Source organism: Gymnodraco acuticeps, unplaced genomic scaffold (assembly GCF_902827175.1).
Source record: "Gymnodraco acuticeps unplaced genomic scaffold, fGymAcu1.1, whole genome shotgun sequence".
In the NCBI taxonomy this organism is placed as follows: Eukaryota; Metazoa; Chordata; class Actinopteri; order Perciformes; family Bathydraconidae; genus Gymnodraco; species Gymnodraco acuticeps.
In genome coordinates, this window is record NW_022990271.1 from 6,830,039 (window position 1) to 6,856,766 (window position 26,728).

Sequence of the window (26,728 nt, forward strand, 5' to 3'; positions counted from 1 at the left end):
AATGTTGTTAATGGGCTTTTTGTCAGAATACCACCTGATGCTTTCTAATCTGTAAAGATAATGTTTGTACTTCTTTTTTAAACTAGTTTAATATTTGTTCTCTTATGATTGATAGTCTCAGGAGAGAGAGAGACATGGTGTGTTGTCCTAACTTGATCAGAGTAAAGAGGAATATTATATTATGTATATTGCTTGTGTTCAAACACCCTCTGTCCAATACAGTTTAAAGCCATACTTCACTTCTTTTACCTCTCACCCAGCAAAATGATGAATTGCAGTTTGAATTTCCACTGATAGTTTCTGATGAGGGTTTGTGGGGGATTTCATGCCATGTGGGTTAACGTGGCAGCAAAATACTGGAGCCACTAGGTGGTAGTGTGGATCCTCCCATAAGAAGGAAAGTAATCCACAGATGCAGGATTAGATGACAGAATAGTTTTGGTAATATACTTCTGTGATTGGATATACTAATAGGATAATAAGTTTGTGCTTTAACCTTTAAAAGAAGTCTGGGAACCGTTTTGGACCAGATTTAGAATTTGTAACATTAGGAAAAGCCAGGTGTAAATGATTAAGATAATGACGCCCAAACCACACTGTCATGGCTCACTGGGACGCTTGGAGACATCGTTAATGTAATTAGTAAAAACCTGCGCTTTCTCCACTAAGAAGGTTAAATGGTTTGCTGAGATACATTCCTTTCATTTTAAGTCATTATCCTTTAAATACTTAGCCACAAATGGAAAAGCTCATCCAGTAATTTACACTTATGATAAGGGTTCAAAGTCAATGTTTTTTTGTTACTTGCCTGAGGTACATTTTTATTTGCCCCAATACAAAAATACATGTTTATTAATGGTGAAAGTAGCAAGATAACGTATCATCGTCTCCAGAATAAAAACAATACATCAGCTCTAGAAAAAACTGTGTTTTGAACTCCTTTATCAAGTGAGTTGCTAGATTTAGTGGCCTGACCTGGGCCCTCTGAAACCTTCAAATTACAGATCATCAGAATATGGCATACATCCAAATACTGTGTGTTTGTGAATGTGTAGGAAACGTACTTCCATTTGTATAAGGATGACATAACTGGCAGGAATTCATCACATCAAAGAACTGTACACCGGGGAAGGGTATAGCAACGACTGATGAGATTAGGCTTTGTTAACCCCTGTTTGTGTTTGCGAGGGAATAGGAGGTTATTCATGAGGGTCCACTAATGAGAGGTGCTGCTGGAGGAACAACCACGGAGTACAGTAGGTCTGCCAGTTCTGCATCACAGAGGCTCAGTGTGGGGAGCAGAGACCCTCTGCTCATTAACCTCTTCTATCAGCTCCTCAGACATCAGGAGGATAACGGCCTGAACTTACACAAGCACCGCTTTTTCATGGCATGTTTTATATTCAGGTGAATGTCAAGAGGATACAAGCTAAATACTGCATGATGATAGTTTAAAACAATTCAGTTAAATAAACAGTTATTCGAATGCTCTTCTGCTCTTCTTAAACATTTGTTTAATTAATCGTTTGCCATTTTGAGGAGGTTGTTTAAATCTCTTTTGAGGAAAGTGGATACACCTTTTTCCCAAAGTGTCAACCTTTTTAATGACAATGTTTTCCTAACCTGCCAGGGGCATGGAACACATTTCAAAGAATAAAACAGCATGTTATTGCTGCCTTTGACTCTACTACTTTAAGATAAGCCTTGGTTACTAAAACAAATGTATAGACATCTTTAAACACATCTTTATATAATGATGTATGTGGGAAAAACAAGTATGCAAAAAGAGGATTCTCAAAAAAACAAGGTTGTATTAACTATTGTATTAACAAAACAAGATTGATTGATGTAGAGAAGAAAAGGTGGAGGAATAAAATCAGTGCCAAACTGGAAATGTAGAAATATGTAGGACAAAAAAAACATGTACATTTCTGAAATTGAAGCCAAAAGGACATCCCAACTCATTGCTGCAAGTAACGAAGATGGAGGCCATGGTGGTGAAAATAGATACCTGACAAACCTTTATAAATCTCCAAAAAGAAAATTCACAAATGCGAGTTGATTCATGACTGACAGTGAGGCAAGTTGTCTGATGTTGTGCAATCACGTATAAGGAATCAATAATCTGGGTCCCAAAAACAAGCGGTTCCCTCTGATGAGGATTTCAAAGAATGTGCAGAGAGGAATGTGAAGCAGAAAGTTCACAGGTGGTCGTCTCGTGACATTTTCTACAGGCAAGAGAATCACGCTCCAATCCCACCTTTCATCTCATGTGCTGGGTTACATGGTAAATAGGATGTGATGTTGAAGAGGTTACTACCTTACATACTGTGTGGGGAGCTAGATAAAAAACATGTAATGATGTATCTACTTCTAGTTGAGTTTGTGTTTGTTTGTATGAGTTTCTATTCTCTTCTAAAATTATGAAATGATGTGTGATGAAAGTGTCCATCAATTGAGATTACTGTGAACCAGAGGCACAAAACACAACACTACAAAAACACATGCATTAGTTGTGTTGATTTGTTTGTCAAGTGTTGCTTTCTTTATGAATTATCCGTGTGTTTGCTTACTTTTTTATTAGATAAATGACTTCCACCCTGTTTTCTTATCATTTAATTTTCCTTTTTTCTTTCAGTTTTGTTAATCATTTCAGTGAATTAATGCTCTAAATGAATGCATTGAGTGACATGTCATTGTTTTTCCTATTGTTTTAATGTGTGATGGACCAGCTCTCCTCCTTCATCCAGCTCGCCCTTCACTTCGCAGTTTGCATTACTTCTTAGAGTACTTTGTTGTAATCCACTGTGTCATTATGGTCCTGCTTTGAGTGACGTTCCAAGCTCCTCCCCTCCTGATCCTCTCTCCTCTCGGTGTCTCCGCTGCCACTCCGTCTACTCCTCTCCTCCCGTCTGCTTAAAGGTAAGGCTGCTCTGCATCTTAGTAAACACAACTTTTTTTTAATAAATCAGGAACAATTCTAACCAGTACTTTATTTCTATAGTTTAGTGTCATCATTAAAAATAGTTATTTAACCTGACGTGAAAACAATAGTTTTTTTTGTTCGATGGAAAGAATGATAGATTCTACACAATAATGAATGTGTCGTAAAGTATATGAATGAAGGATTATTGTATGTTTTGTTCAGTTTGATGTTCTGTATTTGACTTACACCCACAAACATTCATATGTTTCAAGTCTTACACCCTTAGTGGTGAAATAATACACTCACATATTGTTGCTGTTAAGGAACTACATTTGGCTTTTAGCCTTACTTAATGACTTTTATTTTTAAAGCTGTTTGTTAAATTGGAATACCATTTAAACAACATTGCTTAATCATTATTATTTTTTAACACATTTTTCAAAATACCTTTTAAACCAGCTGGATGTAAGTTTAGAACAGTTTAGTTTATTCCCAATAAAACAAATGCTGCTGAGATTGAAATCTGAATAGGTCCTCTTAAAACATGGACCAACATTTTATCTTTCTTAAAAAATATCGTTGTTTATTGATTTCTTGCATATTTGCATTAAAGAAATGTAATGCAAATATCATTTATTTTACAAAGAGTCACAACTTAAGAAATGGGTTGAAAAATCTGTCCTTTTCTTATCATGCTGCAAACCGATTCAAATCCAGGTGTTTACGAGTCTTTCAGGAAAATACCTTCAGAATATGCAGAGGTGCAACACACTGATTTGTTTTTCAAATGAGTTTTTTCCCAATAACATCACCTGATGTATATACATATGTAGATAATTGTATCAGATAAATACTTTTTCATATAAATATATTTCTAATCAGATTACCTCTCCTTAACAAACTCTTAACATGAACTAAATGTCTGGCCAGTGCTGAAAGAAAAGATGAATGCTGATGTTTGTGCCAATTCTTCTTTCTTCACAGTGTTAGTGAAACACTGCGAGACGCTGCAACCATGGCTGCTGTAAGTCTAACTTCTTTGCAACAAATCAAGAGAGAGTACTTGAGTGTGCCTTTGTTTCTATTTGAGCCAGTTTGCCTGTGTCTGGCCTCACTTCACTGGGTTAAAAGCATCAGCTTCTGAAGGTTGGACTGTCAGCGCATGAGGCTGCTTAATGCTGTTATTGTGCCAGTAGATGCTTGTTCTGGGATGGACTCTTAAGCTGTTTTTAAGAAGTGGCTTTAGAAGTCCTTTCTGTAATCATGTGAAGCAGATTAAGCAGCCGTTCACGTAGTGGTGTGCATCGCCTGGGGTCTGCTGCTGCTGACACTGTGGGTTCACAACTTAAAAGTCATTGTTATGAGCTGCCATTGAAGTATTCAGGCGGTAAAGCAGGTGTAAAAAAAAAACTGTTATGTTAAAATTACACACAAAGGAGGATTTCAACCAAAGAAGTTTGTTATTGTATGGCGCTATGCCCAGAAAACGTTGATGACAATCTTATGATTGATAATAACCTTCATGCACTGATATGATCTTTTTAAAGCTTTCCTTCTTTTACGCAGACTGGATCTTTCCGCATGGTGTCAGAGGACGAGCAGGCCATGAGGTCTAAGCTGGAGCATTTGACAGTGAAGGATCATGGGCCGGTGTTTGGGCCATGCCAAAAACTGCCTGGACACACTGTGCAAAAGGTAAAACAAAAAATAATACGTAGGAGTTCAAATTCGAATATTAAATCCCAGTCCTCATTGTAGTAACACTTTGTGCCCCAAAATGTGTCTGACTTGTCTGGCTGTTTTTCTTCTTCCTCCAGGCGAAGGATGAGCTGGGTGAGACGGAGGAGAGGCGGGCGTCCTCGCTGAAGGACCTTCGGGCCACGATGAAGGACAGAGCGGCGGAGGGAGACGAGCTGGCCAAACTGGTGCTGGAGCGCTTCGGGGACAAACCGGACTCTCTGCTGCTGCGCTTCCTCAGGGCTCGCAAGTTTGATGTTGCCAGAGCCTACGAGCTCATGAAGGGTTAGTATTAACCATCTCATTTGTAGAAAGACAAACTGAGCTATCAAAAGTGTTTTTTCTTGGCCTCCGTGCACTTGTTTCCATTTCTGCAGACATTGTATAATAGCTTCAGTAATTGAGGGTGAGACCTCCTTTGTGCCCCTGGTTAGCATGAATCCTGCCCATCACTGAGACGGAGAGGAATGTGTTCATTAATTGGGGGGCTTTGAGGTGCTTCTGAGTTTCCGTGACAAAGCCCTCCTTTGTGCCCAAATAGGACAGCAAGTTTACTTTATTTGTGAACCAGCAGTGTTCTCCTGGGAACTTCACAGCGCACGTGCTGATTGTGTCAGTCTGAGAGAGGAGATGAGATTAAAAAGCAGAGCAGTCTCCGAGAAGATAGCATATTCATGACATTCTTGTTGTTTGTGAGTCTGCAAATTGCATGAGTAATGTACAACCAGAAACATGTAAAGATCCCATCACCTCAACATCTGAAAACTAACTAAAGTATTATACTCAAAACTGTGATACGTAATGTACACTCAACATATAACTGGGACCATCCAAATGTCCTTGGTCAGGGCCATTCAACTGATGTTCTTATTTTCTGTGCTATTTCTGAAAATATGAATCTTCTAAAAAAACAGAAGTACAAGAAAACTCAAACACATTTATGAATGTGGAGAAGCAGAACTTGTTAGTGAGAGAGGGGATGTGATGGGACCGTGAACTTGTTTAACAAGGTTGATTGAACACACACACACACACACACACACACACACACACACACACACACACACACACACACACACACACACACACACACACACACACACACACACACACACACACACACACACTCAGAGTTAATTGGTGCCTCTGTATGAAAAGGCTTAGGGACGCTCTGTAGATGCACAGTGCTGTCATTGTTTTTGTCACATCAACAACCTGCACTCATACGGTACACAAAGGGGTTGTGCCCTTTATACATAGTCTATGATTGTGCCACATTACATAATGCTGATCACTTGGTTGTATGTGTGTGTGACTGTGTGTGTGTGTGTTTTGTGGGTCCTCTATAGGTTACGTGCGCTTCAGGAAGGACTATCCCGAGCTGTTTGAGAACCTGACCCCGGAGGCGGTCCGCAGCACCATCGAGGCGGGATACCCCGTGGTTCTGCCCAGCAGGGACAAGTATGGCCGAGCGGTCCTGCTCTTCAACATCGAGAACTGGGACCTGGAGGAGATCACATTCGATGAGGTGAGGAACCTCACAGAGCACAGCTGAGCAAAGTATTCTCCAGTGTCTAACTAAAATGGCAGTAGTTTCTGTCTGTAGATATGTTTGTCATTTGAGTTTCCTGAAACCGGTTTATTTGAACGACTCCAAAGTCAAGTAGGACGTTGCTTGGATGAGTGCTTTTTCAGAAAGCTGAAGGCAGCAATACCGGAGGCCGAGCAATTGGCCAGAGAGGCACTGCACTAATTAAAAACAAGTCTTTGTGTTACAGATCTTAAGAGCTTACTGTGTGATCCTGGAGAAGTTGCTGGAGAATGAAGAAACCCAGATCAATGGCTTTGTCCTGGTTGAGAATTTCAAGGGCTTCAGCATGCAGCACGCGTCGGGAATAAAGCCGGCTGAGCTCAAGAAGATGGTGGACATGCTGCAGGTCAGAACAGACTCAAAAAGGAAAAGCTGATCTTGACGTGCATCTTCAGAGCTGTTCCATTTCTGAATATTCTGTGTCTTTTTGTGCAGGACTCTTTCCCTGCCCGTTTCAAGGCGGTGCACGTTACCCACCAGCCCTGGTACTTCACCACCACATACAACGTGGTCAAACCCTTCATGAAGAGCAAGCTGCTGGAGAGGGTAAGGGTGGAGGATAATTAACCCTTTAATCTAAACCAGACATTAAGATATATCTATTTTCTATCAGGGCTTTCCTCTAAATAATTACCTCACTTCCCTCAGGTCTTTGTTCACGGCGACGAGTTGGACAACTTCTTCAAAGAATTTGACGCTGACATCTTGCCGTCAGATTTTGATGGGAAAGCCTCGGTGACGGACTGCCAGGCCATCGCCACCAAGCTGTTTGGATCTGAAGACACCGCTCTCTGAAAGAACAGCTCTGCATATCCAACCATCCAAGATCCAAGAGTTATAGCGTCCTCCACCCTAGATGCTTAGATATTTCAGTCTAAGTTCTATTTCGAAGCTAGGTTGACATTTTATATTATTCTTCAGGCAGCAAATACGAGTTAGAGGAAGGGGATTGTTTGCAAATAAATATATGATGAACGGGAAGAAAAAGGATGTTTAGATATTACTCAGAGAATAACAGGTGGTTAATTTTTGTAACTATGGAGCGCTGACATTCATTGTTAGTGGAAGAGCAGAGGGAAAATGAGTTGATAATGAGTTAGTTTGGTTTGGGGTTCCTCAACTTAAAAACGTAAAGTCACAACAAACAAAGCAGCCTCGTGCCTCTGACCCTGAATGAGTACAGAAGTGTTTCACAGTCTCAGGTTTAGAAAGATAGGAAGAAGGAAAACTGATCATGTATTTGCCTGCATTTGATTATTGTATTAGGAGCAGGAGCTTCCTGATGCAGTGCCTTGGAAACAGCCTTGTTTCAGTAGTGACTCTCAGAGGCCTGATGTACCACAGAAATCCATTCTGCATTTTGCACTGGATTGGGAAATGTTCAATTAAAATGCTTTTTTGTTTGTGTCTGTAGTTTAAATTGTCCTTTTTTTATCATTTATATTTTTTCCAATTTCACCTGACTTGACTAGATAAGACTTAATAAACCTTTAAAATTCACAGCAACAGTAATAGGAGTGAAACACAGGAAAGGTATGAGTTCACACACAATGTTGGATGTTTCATAACTCAAGTTAAACAATAATATAAACCTTAAACGATAAAATCAGGTAATCTTTAGTGAGTTCTAAATCAAAGACAAGGGTTGAATTGAACTGACGTTTTGCGATACTTGTACTTTACTTGAGTATTTATATGCAACTTCATCAATCCACTCCAATACAGTTCAGAGGGAAATCAACCATATAGTATTAAGCATATAATATATGTTACTAGAAATCTGAATTAATAATAATATATAACAGGTATTATTATTTTCATATTTGAAGTACAGTACGCTGATAAAACTTCTGAACTTTTACTTTAAATATTTGAATCTAGGACTTGCAGTTTTATATTTTGTACAGGTAAATGATCATCCAAAAAAGTGGGCTCAACCGCATCATAAAACGAAGATCCATATCCTACAAATCCCATTATTGAATCCCAAAATGTAATATTGACCAGATAACATCTTCTTCTACATCGTTTGTGCTTAAGATTTTATGAAAGCATTGAACTGGCAAGTAAAAATGAACTGAAACATTTTTGTTCTTTTGAGAAAATAATTTATTTTGGAACACATTAACCATATTTCCTCACATAAGTAGACCACACACACACCACTGTTTTTTTTCTCAACAAAAAGACCCAGTGTTCAATATCAGTACATCATGTTGTTCAACTATGTGTCCCCGACTTCTAGTTGTCGCCATATCCCTTCACCGTCTTCTATTAAGCATCAAAATGTTTGTAATAATAAGTTAAAGCTGTAAAATGGTTAGTGTAGGTTAACGTACAGTGGGCTCCTATACTGTACACTTGCTAGGGCTGATAAGATTTCAAATAATAAATACTGAGCAGTGTTCATCCCAATACGCATTTGTTGGATTCATTCACATTTAAGGTCACTCCAGATTTTTAGATATTTGATTTCTTCGGTTTCAAGCAATTAAACATGAGCCCACAATCTAAAAAATAAACAAGATGCTTGAAGATTTGGGGTTAGGTCAATACACAGGAGCACGTCTTCATATCGATACAGTAGAAGAACCTACACATGAAAAATGTACATGACATCTTTTGGTCTAACAAACTTTGACACGTTTTCCTTTCACTTTTATTATTATAGATGAATCCCTCCTGGTTGTTTATTGCCTTATTTTTCATTACTGTTCCCTTACATATATACTATATTAATATATTCCTTTAGCCTTTTCATTGTTAAAGTGAAGAAGCTTTGGTTTTTGTCCATCATCACTCACGCTCTGACGCATTTACACAAGTAAATAACACAAGAAGTCATAAAAACAATACAAAATACAAAAAAAAAACAATACAAATAAGTCACAACAAAAAAAAGTACATCCAAACCTGCATTTTTGTGCAAAGCTGGCGGGAGGCAAAACTCTTAAAATGAACACGAATGGCTCTTACTGCTTATGGCGGTTTGTGCTGGTGTCATTAATATTCATCAGATTTTTCTAACGAGACAAAAAAAAATAATCCAAACTACAGCTGGCTTTTTGCAATGAGAGCTGTGGACAGAGTGAAGCAGGAATATAATGTCACTGCGAGAGGGATGAGGGGGTGTTAGCAGTTGTAGTTTGATCTCTCTGACAACAGATGGCAGCCATGAACAGTGATGATTGTAAAGAAGGAAGGGGGCGGCTCAGACACATCTACAGTTGGGGATGAATACCCTTTGAGTCAATCGGGTATCTGCCTTAAAGTCACTGATCCACATTAAATACAGTTTCATTCAATGCCTCTATAACATATAGTGTTTCTATCTTCCATGGTCTCCTCGTATCATACAGTACATAGGAACGATTGAGTTACACTCAGTGAGGTATACAGATTTAAAAAGTGGGAAAAGAAGGCCATTGGTATTGGATTGATGCTCAGTATTGGCAGATACCCTGAGTTGAGAGGGATAAAGCTAGATTGGTTAATCCCTTTGTCCCTGTTTTTGATATTATTCAGGCCAGCATTAGTGAGATTAACACCTGGATTTCATGGTATTTGCACCGAACAACTTCCAACAAAGCAGGTTACATTTAAGCCATTTACATCTAAAATAAACTATCTTCGTAGCATTGTACTTGAGGCAAATTATTTGATTACTGGTGGTCGTTTGTTGGTTACTGTATAAACCAAACTAATATTTCAGTAGTCAACAATGAACTAGAGCTGAGGATAATTACTCTTTGGTCATAATGTTGCAGCTATCAGACGTAAAAATGAAATATAAATTGTACCGACAAAAGCTACTCCTTGCAAATACCATGGAACCCAGGTCTATTAGGACACAAACAATAGCCTAGGTGGCTGCTGTCAAGCACCACCCACCTGTCTCGTCACAGTGTTCAGATTACTTGGCTTGACTTTGCCTTGATAAGCCCTTACAACAAGTTCTCCATCAAATTCGAGTTTTGAAAAGTCCACAGGTCCCATTATTGCAGTTTGATTTCCTCAAGACACGTTTCAGATAGATTTCAAGAGCACCAACGCTCAGCCCAGTTTTAAATGAGAAGCTTTTCAATACGATCAAAACTATTCTCATATGTCTTGCGTTCAGTGTCCACCATCTAAATTAACAATCACCAGTATAATTACAAGTAGTACAAACAATCCACTGAAATAAACATTTGGTTAAGCGTCGGTATCCTCAGCCCTCTTACTCATCACACCTCACAACTCAGATTTTAAGAGAAAACCTGCTGAACTTTCCCTTTAACAGGGCGGCATTGGCCAATCCGCCCGTTGCATCTTCAATATCAACCAACATCTGCTAGAAATGCAAACGTTTACAGAGATGTTCAAACCAAATGTGAAGTGCGAGTGTCTGTGCAGTAACAGAAAGATATCAGAGTCTCAGCTGGACCTGCAGCTGATCAAAGGCAAATGAAAGAGTAAGAGGGCTTAAAGACAAACAACACAGGGAACATTTGAGTCATCTAACTTTATGTTATCATCCTCGCTCCCCCCAGTAATTCCTCTCTGTCACAAGAAGAGCTAAACTGACAATAATCTCCAATACCTGCGCTTCGACTAATTAGGGAAAAAAGAGGGAAAGATTGTGTCAAACAGGGTGTAAAGTGCACTGAACCAAAGTGATCAAATGTGACCGTGGGAATGTGCACGGATCCCTTCTGGGGTTGATCCCTGGTAATGTATGTGAGCAGAAAGTAAACACTCATTGCCAAGTGCCAAGAAGATGTTATGAGCTGGAAATAAAGTTTAAAATTCCACCATAATTCTTACCTTTTTACTGCACATTTTCTACAAACAACAGAGCAACGGTTCACCCGAAGGAACAGATATTATAAAGGGCCATCAGACCATGAACTGGGAATTTGGATCACACCTACCAAACACAAAGGTCACATGCTCCGTCACGGGTCTCTAACTCTCGGTCACACGGGCGCACACACATACACACACATCTGTGAGTTACATACAAACAGTCATACACACTAAAAGACGCTGTGTTGGTTAAGACAGCAGACTAGGCTATATGGCCTTGGCGGTGATAAGCAGAGAGCTTCTTACAGGTGCAGTAAATGAGCACCGACTGCAGCACAGTCCTTACAAACTTAAGGAGGGTTCTTGTGTGCTCTTGTTGTTTCACTGGGCTACTCTCAAGTGGCGCTCTCACTTCACGTTTTAATGCCAGCATGACTTCAGCTCTCGTCATATTTAGTCTGCGCCTCCAATAGCTAAGGGTCATTGTTGTGTAGATAAAGAGAACAAAATGTTCCTGCTCTGAATTTCAAAGTCTTCCCAACGGAAACGAGCAACAAAGGCAGTTAGTTCTTTGTTCCCTCACATACTGCGAGTAGATAGTGATTACACAGGGCAATTTAGTGAGGTCGTGGAGACGTGTTTGGGTCGGGAGCGGTGAGTAGCACCAGAAGAGAAGGCAGACAAGAGAGAGCAGTTTAAGGTTGAGTTCAGGTGTCTCCTCAGTGCTGGAACAGTGGGAGAGGGTGAGAGGTGAGAGGGCAGAGAGACAATCAGAGAAATACAGAGGTTAGAAGTTTAGGATTGTTCCTCTGCGCAGGAGCTCTCACTCTGAGGGACACTTTGGCACGGTGGTTTCTGTTTCTCCCACTGGCACATGGCGTTGGCGTAGCCCACGATCACTTTGTCCATCCAGGTGAGCGGCTGGGGGAAGAGCACCGCGCCCTCGAAGAAGCCCAGGTGGCCTCCGTGTAACGTCAGGGAAAAGATAACGTTGGGCTTCTTTGCTAAAAGACGACACATAGGCGCACAGGTATTAGGTCTCTGCACTGTGCACGGACACGTGGAAACATGGGTTTACCAGGGATCCTTTTATGACTCTTACACATAGTTAGAGTGTGTTTGCATGGTTCAACAGATAAAACATGACTCAACTTCTGGCAGCTATGTTTAAGTGACAACTTCTACTACAGCCTAAAGTCTAAACCAATGAATACATGGCCAGTAAAATAACAGCTAAGTTCAGGTGAATAGAAAAAAATAACAACATTTCTCTATTGAGTTACAAAATGAGGAAATGTTTTTCTGACCAATGCCACTGCGCCAATACCCCAGCTTTTAGATAAATTGTTATAAAAACAAAAAAAACCTTTACTCAGGTCAGCCCCACACTGCCGAAAAAACAGTTTCTGCCTGAAAGTCCTTATTGTCCTGCTCTTATCTGGGTTAGTGGGGTAGCCTGATGCGGTTGACTTGTGATCAAATTCCCACAGGGCTTTTACTGCCGTGCTATTGGTGACAGCTGCTAGGACCAGTGAGTGCTCGTCCAGACCAAGAGCTTCCGCCTCGCTGTGCGCCGAGTGACAGGTGGGAACAGAAGGGTCTGGAGAACGTGCTAAAAATAGACATTTAAGCCTTGAAGACAAACATATGTGCCGTCACAGTGATAAAATATTGTTATTGTCAAGCTTTTACTTTGTTTCTCCGTATGAAAATACATTTTAAACATGTATGTTAAATATGTTCTTACAGTGTAGCAGCCACATTCACTACATTAATGCAATGAAGAAGCAATAAACTATGAACACAAGAAAATAGAGGTAATGTTTTGGTGCATTTCTACAGCAAACATAACACTTTCCTATTGACATAACAAACAAAATAGTAATTATATTATATAGTAATCATATTTAATCTAGTCCCTTGTGTCTGAGTCAACAGTATCACATTTTAGAGCAAAGGGCAGCTGATCCTCATTTCAGTAAGTGTTGCTCTCTAGAGTCATGACTTATCCACACACACACACACACACACACACACACACACACACACACACACACACACACACACACACACACACACACACACACACACACACACACAACACACACACACACACACACACACACACACACACACACACACACACACACACACACACACACACACACACACACACACACACACACACACACACACACACACACACACACACACACACACACACACACACACACACACACACACACACACACACACACACACACACACACACACACACACACACACACACACACACACACACACACACACACACACACACACACGATTCTCCTTTTCCCAAAGTGGTCAGTACGTTTATATTTAGCACAGGCTGAGGAGAACCAAAGAGAGGATTGCTTCTTCTATTTGTAAATGGAGGTTCAAACACAGTCCCTGTTTTACATTTGCTTTAAACATATATTCAGAGACACACATGGCTATATTTGAATAATTATTACAGCTGCTGTATAACATTACCCATAGACCTACCCTGTGAGCCACACCCTGTGCTGTTCGGACAAACTCAACAGAGGTCTTTTTGGAATAGCAGGCGTGTTTTCTAAGATCCAAACCTGAACTGCTATCAATCGTCAGACAAGCCTTTTATTTAAAAATCCTGTTTGCTCTGTAGAGGATCGCCCGCAAATATGTACCCTATCTGTCCGCAGGGAGATCTTCTACTTATCAAACTCAAGTACAACGCTGCACTGTATCATGCCAAGTATAGACAGTGCATTAATAAATGAATACTTCTTTTGGTTTATCTTTTGTTGGAAATCTGTGAATATGTCTGCAGTATTACATATCGAGTATAATTTAATACTATCATTTGTTCAGATTTTGAGTGTTTTCCAATATCAAATCATAAAAATACTATTTGAAATGTACAATAATGTCACTTTTATTTGATGCGTAACTCTGACACGCTTTTTCCTACACATTTTAGTAGTAAAAGTACATTCTGAGTTCTGCTGCAGCTACAAAGGACAGAGGTTATATTGAACTGCATTGAATTTTCAAACCACAGGAAACATAGCTTCCTTTTGTTTCAATGTTATTATATATTCATGTATAGTTCATTGAATTTGGTTTTAAATTAACAGATTTAAATATGTTTAAATATGAAATATATTTAGGTATGTACTTCAACGTCATTAGTTTAAATATTAGATTTGTTGACATATGTCTGTATATCAGAAATGTCAGCTGAATCACATGACATTTACAAAATGTTATCAAGTAAGTAACCAAAGAAAGAATCTTAAAAATGCTTTAGTTGCATGGAGAAACAAGGTTCAAATAGCTTATAGGGTTTGTTGTTTAACTTGGAGTTTTTAACATTATGGTTGAACCCTGCTGTGTGTCTGTTACGGTGCATGTTGTCAGTTACCTGCTAGTGTGCGAGGGATGGTGAGCAGTGACTCATGGACCAGAGGGTCGTCTGCAGAGTTTACGAGCAGCAGTGGCACGTTTACCTGAAACAAACCAATAAGATTCCATACATCAAACAAATGCACAAACACACCAAAAAGAGAAACTTAATATGAGATGATGAGGTGTACACAAAGGCAGTCCTTACATTGTGGATATAATGAACACAGCTTTCCTTCTCATAGTACTCTTTGAGAGAGCTGTGGCCGTGGAATTTTCTGTTGGAACAAAATTATAAGCGATGCCATTCCCTAATCAACAACAAATAACATAAATATAAACAATGCCAGGTAAAACAATATGATTTACAACACCAAAGCTGAAACCTTTATTGAAAATAATGTATTTCTTAACATACCTCATGATGCTGTCGTCGATCTGCATGAGAGACGTCGCTGTGTACAGTCGACCGATATCAAGATCTATCCTTTTTACTGGGCTTCCTCCAAACAGACTGTGCCTGTAACATGCAAAATATACATTGTTACATACCAGAGGTGGGAGTAAGTCATACATGTGCAAGTCATGAGCAAGTCTCAAGTCTTAACCTACAAGTCTCAAGCAAGTCCCAAGTCACTGTGGTGAGAGTCAAGCAAGTCAAGTCATTGCTCAGGTCAAGCAAGTCACAAGTCAAGTCATACGGAATTCTGATGAATAACCCCAGTTTCCGCATTTAAATAAGTACAAATATTGTGGTTATGAAAAGTTTAGTTTTATTTTCCCCTTTAAACTGTGGGTTTTCTCCGGAAGTGTTTCCTTGTACGATGTGAGGGTCTAAGGACAGAGGGTGTCGTATTGTCATACTGATATTCTGTACATACTGTGAAGTCCACTGAGACAAATGTAACATTTGTGATATTGGGCTATATAAATAAAAATTGATTGATTGATATTCAACATAAACAGCAATGGAGAGTGGGGCGCTGAAATGATAACCCTATAAGTTCTAAAAGGGCTCTAAAGTGATAACAGGAGTACAACACAAATATTTTACATCAACATGTTAAGCCTCCTGCCCTGGCTCCCCTTCAGCAGGGTCACAGCATGTCTCCATGGTCTGTCTAAGGTGCTCCCATATGACACTGTCTCATTGTTTTCCTAACTGTGTCTGTGCACAAATGATATGTGTGTGTGTGTGTGTGTGTGTGTTTGTGTGCAGACAGTGCGACATTAAGATTAAACGAATTTCTTTCATTTGGGAACACCCACATATACATATGGAGTTGGCCAGATGTGTGTAAATTACTGTTCATGGTCATTTGAAAACAAATGCCGTTGTCGGACACACACAAACACACCGAACACACACACAGAACAGAGCACAAACACACACACATAATGCGCCTTAGTGACCGGACATCTCCTTCATAAAACGAGTAATAGGGGGATTAATCGGGCAGTTCGATGTGTGTAGAGGTGTGTGTGGTTAAAACGTAGCAGCCTGCGGTCGCTCTTTAGCTGTTCTAATGAAAGTAAACACAGTGAAGGCGTTGCGTGAAAGGCACAGCTCTTTGCACGCTGGTGCTGCACTTCTCAGAGGCGGAGTTACACGTCCCGCTGCCTCCTGGTGCTGTAGCGATTTCATGAAGTGAATGAGAGTCCGAGTTTGAAATATATCTCAAATAATGTATGCACTGCCATTTCCCAACATAAACATTACAGTCTGCAATGAAACGGTTGTCTCCTGTGTGCTCCACTTCCTACTTGGCGCTCCGGTAACTTTCTCGTGCGAACGAGATACAGTATCTTTTTTTTTTTTTCATTGCCGTTTAGGGGCTCCGTACAATACCAAAACAAATGCAAATATTTAATTTTGAAAAGTAAAGTCCTTTCGAGTCATCTGTCTCAAGTCAAAGTCAAGTCAAGTCTTTTATCAATGTTAGTCAAGCAAGTCTCAAGTCCAAAAATATGCGACTCGAGTCAAGTGACTCGAGTCCCCCACCTCTGGTACATACACTCAAAAATGGTTCATAAAACGTTTTAAAATAAAGGTGGGGTAGGTAAGTTTGAGAAACCGGCTCGAGATACACTTTTTGTTATATTCCATGGAATGCTCTTAACATCCCGATAGCAATGAATATCTTAAGTGCTTTGACAAAAAATCCATAAAAAAACGTCATCTGTGGAAGCCGTAGTACTGTAAAAAGCACGACCAATCATCTGAGCCGGCCCGGCTAAAGTAACTGGATGGCCTACCTGCCTGTCAGCTTTCCATCTGTACACAAACTTATCTCGTGCCCTCATTGGTCATGTGTGCGTTCGTGTGTGTTGGAGGAGGGGCTCTGTGAGGAAGTGGCAGATTTGTTCCAGCTGTGTATTTTCAAATTCTAGCGCACTCGAGCTGGTTTCTCCAAAATTACCTACCCCACCTTTAAGGACTGGTGTGTGTGCAGTAAATTAAGCAAACTCTAGTGCAATGAAGTAAGGGTTGTATGAAAATGATTAGGGAATCCTTGGTATAATTGTATGCAGTCTATTGTGTGGGCAAATAAAATTAAGAAATACAAAATGTTCTCTGTTCAAAGTTGGACTACAGTTCTTTGGGCACATCAATGATACCTGTGTGAGAGTATGATTTTCTTCATGTTGTCAGCCATGAGAAAATTGTAGAAGCGTCTGAATTGGTCCCACTGCAGGAATGTTTCCTGTGCCCTGAGAGATAAAGACAAACACACAGGAAGTGAGCTTTGTGCAGCCTGTCTGCATTCCAAACTACATGTCCTGTGTAATCCACTGGACAAAGAGTCCTGCTGGCAGAGAGCAGCAATGGTGTCAGGCTTTAACATGCAGCTCACTGACGGGGACAGGCCGAACCAACACAACGACTACGATTATTATGAAAATAACTGACACAATGTTTTTCTATTTCCTTTTGGCATTTCAACAACATGAAAGGTCAAATACATCTATAAAAATAACCAATCAATACTCATTATTAGTGGAAAAGAGGGTAGGCACAGCTGACGCAGAATGCAGGAACATTTCAAAGCCTATTTCTCAAAAGGCCATGCTCTAAAGACACATCATTCTTTACTGCTTTCATCCAAACTTTAACAGATGCAGCCTCTCATGTCTGCCACGATACGCTAGCTGCATTTAAAGCACAGAAGGTGTGGATCTGTCCAACATGAGCACAGAGTCTGCTCTAACACCCACATGTAAGAGTGGTTTTAAATCACCATTGTACAACATTTGTTTGCCCTGCATGATTTCTAAATAGGATGCTATGTACACAGAATGCTTTTTCAACCCATGCTGTCAGACAGATAGTTCAGTTTGTTTCATTGTAGAAATAAACCCTTCTGCTCTTTATGCACATCTGATCAACTGAAATAGATTGTAGCAAATATGCATAGTAAAAAAGACACAGCCTGAAGACAAAGCTCCACTACAAAGTAAAGGCAAACTGTAAAACAATAAAAACTGGATGAATCGTCGCAGAGCACTAACAAATACCCTGCGGCTGATCAGAAGTCATTTTTAAAATGTTGCAAAAGAGAGCCGTCTATTAATTAAGATTAAAATAGCAAACAAAATAGCTGCATGACTAAAAGAGAGACTTTTTGTGACAAAACATGATACAAAACATGTGATTACATAAAGCGAGCACTACTCATTTCGTGGCATTGTGCTGAGCTTCATTTATATTTAGAAATGTGCACACATCAAGTGCTAGTGGTGGCTTTGATGATAGGATGCATTTTAATTAAGAGATGAGAGGACAACAACCCACCTGAGCGCGCTGTACCCCTGACAGACGCTGACGCAACACAGCACTCGCTCCTGGTTGGTCCTGTTCTCGCCCAGGAACTTACAGACGATGTTTCCACCAAGGCTGAAGCCCACCACCATCAGCTGCGTCTGAGGATACGTCCGCTTAATGTAGCCCACCATGGCCGCAAACTCCCATGTGCACCCTGTAAGTTAAAAATCAATATGTAATAATAATAACACCTCTCTCGATGGACTGTTTCTGTCTGCTCAGCAGTTTCAGCAGAAGGTGCCTTTAGCTCAGGGCGTTACATTTGTGTCTCTATAGACCGTTAAAAGGATCCACGGACTGAAATCCCTTATTATCTTTAATTCTGGGAGCCCTATGTTCACACTCCAGCTCATAAAGCCTTTTAGCTTTGACCTATACATTATGTTGATTTGTCCTAATGACCTGTGATATCAAAACACCTTTTACAAAACATCAAATTGAAATGAGTGTGCCACATAAAGGATATAACACGCCTCAACCAGACAATTTGATGAAAGTAGCAGCTGATCCAAAAATGATGATACAGTATTACCGATTATTTTATCAAAGCCTTTTTTAAATTTATAAATGAGGTTGTCACTCCCTAGGTAATTCTGATATGGAAAGGTGTTTCTGAGGTGGCAGGAGACAACATTTGAAGGCAGCTCGTTGGCTCACCATAGGTAAACATGCGCGGAGAGGTGAGCTCGATGTTGGGAAGAGCTCCAAGGTGGTTCAGCACAGCGCAGCGGTAACCGTCCTTCTGGGCGTAATCCACAAAGGTTCGAATGTAATGCTTCTCGCTATGGTTACCAATACCAGGGCATATCACCATGGTGATATCATCTGGTGAAACAGGCAGATGGAATCAAATGTTTATTAGCCGGTGAGAAATATGAAAGCACAGTATGTCATTCTCCTAAACAGCAAATGAATGGATTAAAAGGAAGCAAGACAAAGCACTGCAGCAGATCTAAAATAAAGGATTGGGTTTTCTGTTTATCATTTAGCAAAACAGAATGGAAATAGGAAGGTTACTTTTTTTTTATTTTAATTAAATGTCTTTTAAGTCTTACGTTTTCTGAGATAGTTCAAAGTTGAGGTGGTTGGGCCAGGTTCATTACAAGTGTGCTATCCCTCATTAAAAAGAATCAGCCACTTATAAGAGTCCATTTTTTTTACCATAAGCTGAATTGGAATAATAATAATGTCAGTAGTGAATTTACTTTACAAGTCTGTTTTCGATACATCTTAAATCACCTATATTTATTTAGCTCAACAGCCTCTTTCCCTGACCCTCACTTTAAATAAGGAGCAACTCTCCCAGTAGCAGAACAATTAGAAAAGGTTGCATGAATTGTCTTAACAAAAGGAGCAGTAGTAGAATTACAATAAAATCATGTTGAAGTGTAATATACAACAAAAACTACAAACTGCTGAGGAATATTATAATATAAGTCTTTGACCCAGATCATCATTGTTTACTCTCTGTTTCTTGTTTGTCATGGCTCATGCATGTAGCCTCGGGAAGTTGCTGTTATCTCTCTCACATAGAGGCAGCTCTGTCTTTCTATTGCCAGTTTATAAAATAGTTTATTGTCCAGGCACACCTGGAAGTCCAGCATATCAGCTGTGCACGTCCCTCTGGCAGACAACCATAAGTTAAAGACAAACAGTTCTATTGCCCTGCTTGTTTCGTCTAAATATGAAGAATGTTGATTTATTATTTTCTGAACTAGTTCAAATCTCTGACGAGGGGAAAGATTCTTCAGAAAACAATTGTAAATGTTTTATTTTTATGTTTGGTATTAAGAGCCAATCAACCATCAACTATTCAGGTAGGTCAATCAACCAATGAAAACAAATGATTGTTAAAGAAGAAGTGTTGTTGATCAAATGCATTACCTCCTGTTCGATGGTCACCCACTGGCTCAAAGAGGTCAAAGGTCGCAGTGGCCCCGTCCTGCATGGGTAAGTACTTTCTGACTCCACTGGGGTGAGGAGAGCTCACCCGACCAAGTTTACCATACAGCGCCGTCTGGAGATGACCACTTTTACCCCAGAGTAATGGAGGAATGTACCTAGAAAACACACACAAAAAACATTACAATCTACAATCATGAGCTAATTTCACCGATGCACTCAATAAAAACACAAGTTAGTGCCCAGAATGAACATTTACACAATTTTATCCTGAGCAGATACATTTGCATTGGTGGTTTATGATGCAGACATTTACATTCTGGCTCATAGTTTGCCTACAAAGTCACATTTGAGTGGGAGCTTTGGAAAGTCATGCTCCCCACAGACATAATTGTTGATGTCAGTCTGTAGCTGAGTTTTCATAAGTTATGCTGGAGAGTGTGAACTTGAATACGAGCTACACCTCTGCAGGAGTGAGCTGTAGGAGTCAAGTCTTACGTAATATTACTTTGAAATATTGAGCCTTATGTTGGGAAATATTATGAATCACCATCTTATTTCCAGACTGATGCCAAAATAATTGTAGGTGCTGTTTTTTTCAGCTGCCTATCCTATCATATGAAGGAAAGATTAGTCAGTGCTTTAGTAGTAGACATGATGGTTGATAAAATGAGATATGTTCTCATGTAAAAATGCAGGCATAAATTAGATGATTAATGAATGTCATTCAGTATAGAGAGAAGCTATTAAAGGGGTTATTAAGAAACAGCATTGTTCACAGGTTAGGGGGAGACAAACCAAGCCTTTAACAGTTCAAATCCAATTTGCAAATACACTTTGCTTGTTTATGACATGTTAGTAAAGGTTTGCCTCTTCACACTTTCAGCTACATAACAACTTTTTTTCAATCCGGGTTAAGAGTTGGCCATCATAAAAGTGACAAATTCCAGATAAATCAGATCAGCATAACTGTAAGCGAACGCAAGAACATGGGCACTACTTTTGTGTATACAGTACATAGACCAGAACAGAGACAGTAGTGGAAGCAGAGAGCAAAGGCCACAGCTACATCAATAGTTACACGAGCCCTTTAACCTTATGTTTGCTCATCTCTTCCTGTGACACCCAACAGTAACTGCACCTAGAAAATACACTCTTACATAAGAGCGTTGTCAATCACAATGCATCTGGTGATAATGTAATCACTTCCAGCATTCACTGAAGGTTGAAGCTTAACCACAGGTTTCTAGAAGGTAAATGGCAGGTTTGATCTGCATGACTGCAGGAAGAGGATAGACTCATAAGTGTAATGTGGATAAGGTAGTTGGCAGGTTAGTTGAATTCATCCGGAGGAAACAGACAACTTAAAAATACTTTTTTTCTATATTTGTATGTTTCTATTTGTAATCTGAAAAATCTCGATCACTAGGCCCAATAAATACCCTTTTGCCAATTAAAATGATAATGCAGTACACAAAGGAGTTTAACCTCTTGAGAAAGATAGACATTTGTGTTCTTCAACGTATAACTATAATTGAAATTATTAAAAATGTACTCTTTACTACTGTATCGAAATATGTTGGGAGCGACAGCAGGTGAGCCTTTTGTTTAAATCTCAGAGTTAGTTTTATTTAGCATGATAAACACAGCAGTGTGTTGTTGTTCCTCATAGCTATTAGGTAAGGGGGGAAAGGAAACAGATGTGTCAGTGTGGTTTGATCAAGCAAAGAGCTTTAGTACAGACTTAGAATCACAGGCCTTTGATAGTTGCAGGAGGAAATACCAAAAACAATTTGTTAATATTTAAAAAAACAAAACGGCTTGTCCTGACAATGTTGTCTCTTTTCATTGTGAGACTCTATTTAACTGTTCTTTCCATGTTATGTCTGTTATTGGTCTGTCTACAATCTCCTGCTGGCTTGACACATGCACTCACATTAGCTCACTTAATATCACTTGCCCTCTCTGTTAGCCAACAGCCAAGTGTGCATGTTACCAAACCAAATGATGTTGACTCTGTTAACTTCACAGAAACCCTCCTTTGCTTTCCACTGAGTAATTGATCTTGGTTACACAACACTGCCGGGTCACACACATGACATCTACACAACACAGAGACACAACACGGATGATGCACACGCCAATATGAACAATGCAGACACTAGGTTAAAGAACTTTAATTATGTCGGTTCAAGCACACAGGGAGGCAAACATTCCTCTGAGCAAAATATGGCAGTTCAGGAGGGAATGATAACAAGCAAGGCACAACTGGAAACATCAGTGTGGCCTTATGATCCACTGTCACTGCAGCTGAAAGGCAAAGGGCTCAGTAACATCGGTTATATAAGCAGTCACTCATGATGAGATCCACCCTACAGAGCTGAAAGTATCACAACACCAGCATACCACAAGACATAGACAGTGATGCTCATTCAGGAAAAACTATAAAGTGAACTTTAAGGACAGGTAAAGGGTTTCCCAGAACCTACAGCACATTGTTAGAGCATCGTTTAGCCTTTACAAGAAGAAGACCTGCCTCCCACATCTCTGCAACAACCACTGGTTTGCATCAGTCATTATAAACCTAGATGGAAGATTCAAATATAAGAAGATATCGGAATTGCCTTGAAGGGGAGACATGCAGCGTCATAAAAGCAAATGTGTTTGCCCGGTGGAGAACAAGTCTATATTTGTAATGCAAGTGAAACAAACAGTCTACCTTTGGGATAAACCCAAACAACAGCCTGGTGTTTAATTCATGCCAGAGCTTAGGGCACAGTCAGATATCTCTGGTACAGACTCTCAGGAACACTGATGACAGATGGGACCACTGCCAGGCAAACTGCTACCTTCACTCAGCCCCAGATGGCTGACGAGCAGTGCCATATTCATGGGAACACCCTGAGTTACAGACTGAGTTACTCACTCTTTGGTCAGCTGAGGACAGGACTTGAGAAGAAAGCGGTTGAGGGGTGTGTCCTGGTAGGTGAGGTCCGGGGGTGCAGTGGGGCTCTTAAGGTTTAGGCAGCGAACGAGGATGTAGAGCACCGTGGCAACCGCCGCCAGCTTCATGCCGTCGAACATGGCTGGCAGCTCCGGAGAGATGGTGTGCACGTCTGTATTCTGGGTGTTCATGATTATTCTGAAAAAGAAAAACAGTGGCCCATTGTTTCAGTGCTTTCTCTTGCCTATTTAGAATATACAATATACTTAAAATAAAATAACTAATAATAGTCTATTTACAAATACAAAGCCAATGAATGAAGAGCTTCTTTTAAAAATCAGACTGACCTGAATATTCACGCTCAAAGTGCTGCAGTGACAGATCTGTGGGAATATAGGCGGGACCAATTTAGTCAGATAAAGCACTTATTTAATACACTCTTCTTAATCACTTTGCAGCCGGCGAGGTGCCAATATAAAGTTGCGTTACATAGAAGATAGAGAGGGGGACATTACTTTAAATAAATCAAACACACTGCACACATCACTTCTAATGTGATGTCCAACAGAGATATGCCTTAACATATTTACTTAAAAAAGCTACAGGTGTTGTTTAACACTTTAAACAAAGTCAGCTGAGCTGTGAGACCACAAGGAAAAAACAGGAACTGTCAAGATCACAGAGAGATTGCAGTATCTCATGTCCCCCAAAAAAGGGGAAGTAATGGAACTGGATTTTAAAAATTAGATGACAATGTTTCCATTGTTAGGGAAAATGCCCATAAAAAGACTGCATTGTGCTACTTTTATTCTGATAAAGATACATTACAAGCATATAAATTGCACGGATAAAAGTGCTCTTTACTCACATTTTATGTTCAAGTCTGCCTCCAGTGACAGCTCTAAAAGTCTGAATATCTGAAGAAGGCGAAGTCACAGTGATGTGGTCAAACCTAGAGACAAACACATAAAATGGATTAGGCTTAATAATAAACGGTATTATTTTCAATGTGTCCTTAATTATGTTGAAGGTCTCATATAAGTCGCTTGATACTATAATAGTCCACTGTCTTGCCAAAAAACCGGTCTCTGGATATGTTTCACTGCAAAGCATGATGTCATCACAGTAATGTAGGGCTCAATTATTGTTAAACTTATGAATATTGATATTGTATTAATTGTTCACTATACAAAAGTTATATTTAGTTACTTGCTTTTCTCCACTAATGTGATTCTCCTTTGAATAATTAGGATACAATTGTTCAAACCCTAAAACACTAAGTTCATCTGAATGTATTACCATGTAACAGTGTATGCCCTCAAACCACCTCAAGGGAGATCAGGGGAAGGTATATTAATCCTCCCACATGATCTTCTTACTATAAAGTATATCCATTTAAAAGTAATATATATCCTGCTCTTTCCATTTCAAATGAGTGTTTTGCCACACAAAAGGAGGTAACCAGCACTTCTATATTTAAAAAAAAAAAAGAATTTAAGATTATTATCTACAAAATAGCTTTAGCCCAACTATTGTATGTTGTACACACCACCTGTAAACATAGCTCAGATACAAACAAACATGGTGCCAGATTTATCCCCAGCTACATTGTATTTTCTGTATTAAGTAACCCCTCCCATCCTCCACAGAGCTAACACCCCTGTCATCCACTGTCAACAGATCCAGTGAGTAGGTAAATATGGCAGTTGTTCTTGCTAAAGTGTGTGTATTATAAGCAACGCTGTGTCACCTTATAAACTATCCACTTTGGCATCAGAGCAGCTGCTAACATTTGATCTTCCTTTTTTGTCACGACTCACAACAACCCAGAGAGGAGTTAGCAGACACAAGGGCACACATACCGAGGTTAGTTAGCTTACATAGCGAGAAAATTGTTATAAATAGGTACATTTCTGGACGCAAATAAAGGACCTGCGCATCTGTGTTATGTTTATCCGGGAGCAGGCCAATAAGCCCCGCTGCATCTACGGTCACCCTGCTGGTACAGATAATGAAAACCATGTTATCTTTTTGACGAGTTAACTGTACACCGTGAATATTTAGTAAGTAAGGTCAAATATCGGTAATATACCAATAAAAAGCAGCACAAGTGGCCCGTTTTTCTTCTAAGTATTGGTGTTGTTGAGCACATCTAGAGTAACGGACAGTCTTAATGGTCATGTGTCTGCCGTTGATGAGGTAGCATCTCTGCTGTATCAACCAGAAACACAGCAGCATCTTTAGCTCACTTACCTCGGCTTAGAAGAAAGGAATCAGCTCCTTGCTGCTCGAACGCGACAGTCCAATTTTATATTCGTTGCATTTTGTTTGTTTGTGTTGGTTTCTGAGGCTCTAACGTTAAACCATAGCTGACGGATGAGTAGTACGCACTCTAATTCACAGAGCTGAAGCTAGCCACACTAGCTGAGGAACCAACAGCAGCTCTGACATACCTGCTATCTCATTGGTCAAAAGGGACGATGATGCGGCATCTGAGCTCATTGTCAACGCCCCTTATCTGTGAAAAATTACAATGCAATTTTTCACATTTCTTTGTTATTATTAGTATTATAAAACAGTGTGGCAAATTATAATATATGTTTCCCCTTGTTATGACAGTTTCCTAGACAAACCTATATTACCGCAGGACGCAAACTATGTATTCATTTCAACAAAAACCTGTCCCTAACGTGACAGGAACGTGCTAAAACATGTTACATAACATTTCAACCACACTGATATACATAGAGGCATAGGCGGCGCGTGAGGCTCAGGTTTGGGAAGGCTAAATAACTTCTTTTTTTATCTTACGCTGCCCGCCTCCGGCGTCTATAGAAAAGAGATCAACTCAGTGAAAGCACCGCCTGCTGACCGATCAAAGCTCAGTGTGTGGAGTTTAAATCTATCAAGTCATATTACAGGATAAAGGAAATACAGTTTAAACTGCCGTATGCAGAGAAGACGTCGACGGGTCGCACTTATCATATTATCACACTGATATCACATCATCAATCAGATCATCGATCATATAATATCACAATATTTCCTTATCTGAGTCAGCTTCTCGAGCCGTATCTGGCCGTGCAACACTTACATTGTCACATATACTGTATGCAGACGTATTATTTTAAGCAACACATTAAGTTGACGAAACACTCAACTCAAATGTAATTAAAGTCAGATCCACTCGTGTCTTAGATGGGGCAGTATCATAAAACTGTTTTCAAACACTCGGTAGTTTATTTTTTAACCAGTTGTTCTATATTCTCCTTGCAGGTGCAACTATGTGGCTCGTATCCTGGATTATATGTTTAAATCATGGATGGTTAAAGTTCATATTAGTTTACTTTTCATTAATGAAGTATGACGCTGCGCTGTCAGTACACTTGTCCCTGTTTGTGATTGGTCAAATGTAGCTAACCCCGCCCCTTTCACGTGAACGCGTTCTCAGCTGGAGAGAGAAACCCTGGCTTGATTTACCGAGTTGATAACCAGCTTCTTGGACCACTTAGCGAAATCTCGTTTGTTAGGGTTAGTTAAGATAACTCAAACATATCCAGGGTCTGTTCAACTGGCTTCGTACAGGGCACAGGTGGCTGCATAGCA

The 26,728-nt window shown here is 39.8% G+C and overlaps 2 protein-coding genes across 3 annotated transcripts; one reads left to right on the forward strand and one right to left on the reverse strand.

Moving 5' to 3' along the window:
- Window positions 1-12: 12 nt before the first annotated feature.
- LOC117549423 (monoacylglycerol lipase ABHD2) lies at window positions 13-25,585 on the reverse strand. Of its 2 annotated transcripts, none has more exons than XM_034221321.1 (12): window positions 25,376-25,585; window positions 23,991-24,074; window positions 23,470-23,505; window positions 23,105-23,320; window positions 20,161-20,336; window positions 18,934-19,101; window positions 18,247-18,430; window positions 17,073-17,165; window positions 14,872-14,973; window positions 14,662-14,731; window positions 14,473-14,557; window positions 13-2,939 (listed from the first exon to the last, which is right to left on the reverse strand). In XM_034221321.1, exons 4-12 carry the CDS (start codon window positions 23,311-23,313, stop codon window positions 2,917-2,919), a joined length of 1,110 nt encoding a protein of 369 aa, XP_034077212.1. In that variant the 5' UTR covers window positions 23,314-23,320; window positions 23,470-23,505; window positions 23,991-24,074; window positions 25,376-25,585; the 3' UTR covers window positions 13-2,916. The 2 variants fall into 2 exon arrangements, with proteins under 2 accessions (XP_034077212.1, XP_034077211.1); XM_034221320.1 differs by lacking the exon at window positions 13-2,939 and adding an exon at window positions 8,346-12,046.
- Window positions 2,872-7,663, forward strand: LOC117549425 (retinaldehyde-binding protein 1-like). Its single transcript, XM_034221322.1, has 8 exons — window positions 2,872-2,922; window positions 3,911-3,950; window positions 4,493-4,621; window positions 4,744-4,948; window positions 6,013-6,191; window positions 6,442-6,600; window positions 6,690-6,800; window positions 6,903-7,663. Exons 2-8 carry the CDS (start codon window positions 3,942-3,944, stop codon window positions 7,047-7,049), a joined length of 939 nt encoding a protein of 312 aa, XP_034077213.1. The 5' UTR covers window positions 2,872-2,922; window positions 3,911-3,941; the 3' UTR covers window positions 7,050-7,663.
- Window positions 25,586-26,728: the final 1,143 nt, after the last annotated feature.

Excerpts from the sequence above, each read along its gene's own strand:
- LOC117549425 (XM_034221322.1), top strand. Across the intron at positions 4,622-4,743 it reads CTGGACACACTGTGCAAAAG|GCGAAGGATGAGCTGGGTGA; the intron begins GTAAAACAAAAA and ends TTCTTCCTCCAG. Across the intron at positions 6,601-6,689 it reads AGATGGTGGACATGCTGCAG|GACTCTTTCCCTGCCCGTTT; the intron begins GTCAGAACAGAC and ends CTTTTTGTGCAG.
- LOC117549423 (XM_034221320.1), bottom strand. The coding sequence starts at position 23,313 with ATGAACACCCAGAATACAGACGTGCACACCATCTCTCCGGAGCTGCCA. Across the intron at positions 19,102-20,160 it reads GGGTGACCATCGAACAGGAG|ATGATATCACCATGGTGATA; the intron begins GTAATGCATTTG and ends CTGTTTCACCAG. Across the intron at positions 14,558-14,661 it reads GTGTTCATTATATCCACAAT|GTAAACGTGCCACTGCTGCT; the intron begins GTAAGGACTGCC and ends GGTTTGTTTCAG.